Consider the following 4,660-nt stretch of genomic DNA (forward strand, 5'->3'; position numbering starts at 1 on the left):
TCATTAATTGTCAGTATTGGTTCATATTCAAAATCTTGATTAAGCGCTGAAGGATATCTACTTAAGGTGTCCACATGGGACATATATTTTCCACTACGATGTTTTAAAGTGTAATTATAATTTGCTAGCTCTATGGCCCATCTGGCGATATTTGAATGATGACGTCCCTTTCCTAAACATAAAACTACTGAGTTACAATCTGTTACAATTCTAAACGGAATCCCTTCTAAATAAATTCGAAATTTCCTCAATGAATAGATCACAGCTAACGTTTCCAGATTGAAACTTTCGTATCTTGCCTCTAGTTTTGTCGCTCTCTGTGAAAAATATGCTGTTGGGTGAAACTTATTGTCATCTTGTTTCTGCAACAAAATTCCACCAAAGCCTTCACTACTTGCATCACAATGCAATTCTGTTTCTCGATTTGGATTATACAGAGCTAATACTGGTGACGAAATCAGTTTTTCTCGAAGATATTCAAAAATTTGTATGCATTTGTCTTGAAGCTCAAACTTAGTTCCAGGTTTTGTAAGTTCTTGTAATGGTTTTGCTATTTTTGAGTAAGCAGGGATGAAACGCCTAAAATAAGAGAATAATCCCAAAACCTTTTGCATTTCATGGCGATCTTTTGGCAATGGCAGATGCTTAATGGTTGCTGTGTGGTCACAGTTTGGACTTATTCCCCTACCAGAAAGGGTATATCCCAAGAACTCAATACTTTCATAACCAAATTGACATTTACTAACCTTAATTTCTAGTCGATATTCTGCGAGAATTCTTAAAACTCTACCTACTGTTATAAGATGTTCGTTCAACGACTTGGAACCTATAGCGATATCGTCCATAAAGCTGTTTGTAATCTACACACATTCTTTTTTCCCCTGATTTTTTCTTAACTAATACTATTGCAGAGCTGTAAGGCGATTTACTTTCTCTTATGAAGCCTTTTTTCAATAGTTTATCTATTTGGGTATCTACTTCTTTTTTCTCCTGATATGAAAGTCTTCTCGGAACAGTGCGTACAGGTTCTTCTGATTTAAGTTTGAGATTCATTTCGTAGTTATGTTGAATTGCTGGAATGTTAGTTAAGTCTGAATAGTTAAGTTTTATCAATTCCATGAATTTACTACGTTCTTTATCAGTTCGCTTTGGGTCGATATTATAGCTGTCCTCTTCTTTTGTTATTTCAATACTATATATATACGGTATATCTATGTCGGTTCTTTCTAATGATTCACTTGCCATATGCTTTTGCTCGTTATCTTTCAATAAAAGGTCAATGTTATTACAATTCAATTGGTCACTTATCTTATTCTCATAATTTTCATCCTTTAATAATCCATTATTATTGATATCTGATAACATCATCTCACTATCTCTATTTGTCAATACTACATTTTCAATTTGGTCACTCTCAATGTTCACTAATAATCTATTTTTATCTAAGTCACTGTTCACTAATACTCTATTTTCATCTAAGTCACTGTTTACTAATACTCTATTTTCAATTGAGACCATATTGCTTTGCGTAACTCGCTTTACATTTTCAATTTCATTTTCAAAAATTAATTTTATTCCATAATTTTCAAGGAAACTGCGCCCCAGAAGGACATTACACGAAATATAGTTGTTTGGTACAACGAAAAATATAAGTTCTTTTTCAATGTTATGAAAAACTAAATTGACAATTATTTTTCCAAAAATGCTTATTCTCGAACCGTTAACTCCAAAATACTCTGTCGGTCTTAGTAAACCATCAAAATTTTCATAAGGTATCGCCGAGCGCTGCATCAAATTAATAGCGCTACCGGTGTCCAACATGCCAGAAAGAAATTTAATTTGATACCTGCGTTTTATATCAGTGTAAAAATATACCCCTACCTGATTAACAATAGGAACAAAAATATTGTTCTCCTCTCTGTCGTCCATTGGCGGGTTGCTGGCTGTACCCACGGATCGCTGGGTTGGCATAGGCTTCTGTTGGCAATCCTTCACCTGGTGCTGCATGGATCCACACTGGACACACGATCCCTTCTCCCGCTTAGGTGCGGGACACGATGAAGCATAATGGCCATGTGCTGAACAATTATAGCAGCGCACCTGGCTCCGGTCATTTCCGGAAGCGGTCATCCCAGTGCGCTTAAAATTCGTCTGGGTACTCTTCCTCAAAGCCTCGTATTGTCGAGCTAGCTCCTTAAGTTTTCCGATGGTCGACGCTGAATACAATGAGGCGATACTGGAAGATCGATCACGAAAACCATCAATGATGAACTGCCTTGTCAATTTCTCTTCGATGTCGGCACGCATAGCAATTTCTTCCATGCGAAGAATATATCCCATTACGGAGTTTTTCTCCGGGTTGAAAAAGGTTTCCTTCAACAGAAGTACCACGTCGGCAGTTGAATTGCTGCGGCCAAAAGTTTTTAGGAAGTGTTCCTTAAACTCGTCGTAAGTCTTTGATTTGTCGACACGCATGAACAAGTCCGCCTCTGTTCCAGCCTTCATCAACATGCGCACACAACGAAGCTTAAAATTGCTGCTTTCGTTCACGCCTCCGCAAATCCGTTCAAAATTCAAGACCCATTCAGAGGCTTCATCATTTTCACTGGCAGAAAAAGGGGCAATAAGTTGCTTGACCATTCGGATGTCATCGGTCATATAGTTGTCCATTACCATTAAGGCAGCCAGTTTCTTCTTTTTCTCAGCCACCCTTATTGCGGCGTCAAGTAATTCTTCTTCTTTCATATCGTCGATCTGCTCATTTTCAGACACTTTTCCATCCGATTCAATATCCGATTTATTCACCGGACTTTCAGAAACTTCGTCCATTCCACCACTTATGGCAAGCTTACGAAGTTGCCTTAGTGTTGCGCTGGCTGGAAAAATGATCTCCTTCTCCAGCAACCACTCTACAATTTTTTCTTTGTCAATGTTTGCCATGGTTTCCTCGGCCATTTATAAAATGTGGAAAATACTCGTTGTCGGAGATGCCAGTAGACAAATACTTATGTAGGCAGATACTTTAAAGGGCTACGATCCCACTTCTGAAGTTATTGGCGCAAAAGGTCCACGGATGTTTCGTGCTTTTTATGATTTTATTTTTACTTAATTCTTTTCAACCTCCTCGTCTTGTCGATACCGCCAAAAGTGCTCATTGAACCCCAGCTCCGATCTCTCGTTCTCTCATAGTTCTAGTTCGCAGAACTAGAACTATCGGATGATAATTCATATCGATACTTACGATATTTCGTACAACGTTAATGGTAAATACAATTGTAGATTATAATACTAAAACAACCTAACAATAGTTAAGTATTTTTGGGCCGATATTCCATTCTTGGAGTTGCGTAGTCAAATTTTGTCAAAGGCTTTATTGAAATCTAATGATACTATTGACAAATGTTGTTTGTGGGAGTCGACGTTTTGCCAAATCACGGCTCTCCCCTAGGAATGAAGCATCTTCCGAAAATGGGAGTCCGACAATGAGTTTCTTGTCACATGCAATTTGAATATTTTGAGCAAAATATTGCTGATATTTCCAATTTCCAAAACTTGGAGATTTGCATAACATTTACTGTCGCCTTTGATGGTTGTGTTCGTCTGCCTATTTCATTTATCTGAAGCTCTGATTTGGGTACCTTCAGATTTAATATGTTCAATGCTCCTTCCGAAATCACATTTACTTGCGAGCCTGAATCCAGCAAAGCTCTAAATTTACCAATTTGTCCGTTATTGCTTTTTATGAATACCTGAGCAGTGGCTAATAGTACATAATTGTCTTTTACACTGTTTGCCGATGCTGCAGTTTTGGCTTCCAGCTTGCTTTCTAAATGTGTCATGTCCTTTGCTGCATTTAAAACAATCTTTTCTTTGAAAATTTCTTGCAGCGTGGTCACATTTGAAACACTTAACGCATAGCTGGTTCTTTTGAACTCAATTCAATCTGTCTGCAGCAGCTTTCTTTAAAAACTGGGTGCATTTTTAGATGGCATGCTTCGGTTTCTTGCAGAAATAACAGTAATATTGACTTTCTGCTCCTGCTGATGCGCACATCCAATAGCTTCGAGAGTTAGGAATCTTTGCTCAAGGAACTGTTTAATGCTGCTTTTACATTATCATACAACAATTTAATTGATTTAGCATCATTTGTTGTGCTAGGTTGATCCAATAGTCTTTGAATCGATGCATTACTTAGCGCCCTTTTATTACTAAAACGATCTTGTAACATATTCCATGCCGTAATGTAATTTCCTTTTGTTAACGAAAGGTATTAAATTTTCTGTTTCTCCCGCTACATTGGTTTTCAAATACCACATCTTTTGTATGACAGGTACTGATGACTCATGAATCAGTTTCTTAAAAATGTCATGGAATTGTTGCCCCTTAAGGTAATCTACATCAAATTTCGGAATGGCAACTTTTGGCAGTGCTAATGCGCTATTCACATAAGGAGCAGCGATGATTTGCTGAACAGAGTCGGTTTCAGTCAATATTTGGACTGATAACACTGCGTCTTCAGCTGCTATGTAATTTTTATTGTTATAGCCTATTTCCACAGGGTCTGTTCATTTTTTGTGAATTTGAATGTGGATTGTTCCTATCTCATCCCAATATTTTATGATTATTGGTTAAAACTCTTTCCGCGTCTCTTGCGTCACTT

The 4,660-nt window shown here is 37.5% G+C and overlaps 1 protein-coding gene across 1 annotated transcript; it reads right to left on the bottom strand.

Moving 5' to 3' along the window:
- Positions 1-1,550: 1,550 nt before the first annotated feature.
- On the bottom strand, positions 1,551-2,221 carry LOC117189583 (cellular nucleic acid-binding protein homolog). Its single transcript, XM_033394722.1, has 2 exons — positions 1,882-2,221; positions 1,551-1,804 (listed from the first exon to the last, which is right to left on the bottom strand). Exons 1-2 carry the CDS (start codon positions 2,128-2,130, stop codon positions 1,796-1,798), a joined length of 258 nt encoding a protein of 85 aa, XP_033250613.1. The 5' UTR covers positions 2,131-2,221; the 3' UTR covers positions 1,551-1,795.
- Positions 2,222-4,660: the final 2,439 nt, after the last annotated feature.

The sequence above is a fragment of the Drosophila miranda genome, chromosome XL (genome assembly GCF_003369915.1).
Source record: "Drosophila miranda strain MSH22 chromosome XL, D.miranda_PacBio2.1, whole genome shotgun sequence".
Classification (NCBI taxonomy): Eukaryota; Metazoa; Arthropoda; class Insecta; order Diptera; family Drosophilidae; genus Drosophila; species Drosophila miranda.

What these genes read in the sequence shown, in the direction of transcription:
- LOC117189583 (XM_033394722.1), bottom strand. Translation starts at nt 2,130, where the DNA reads ATGACCGCTTCCGGAAATGACCGGAGCCAGGTGCGCTGCTATAATTGT.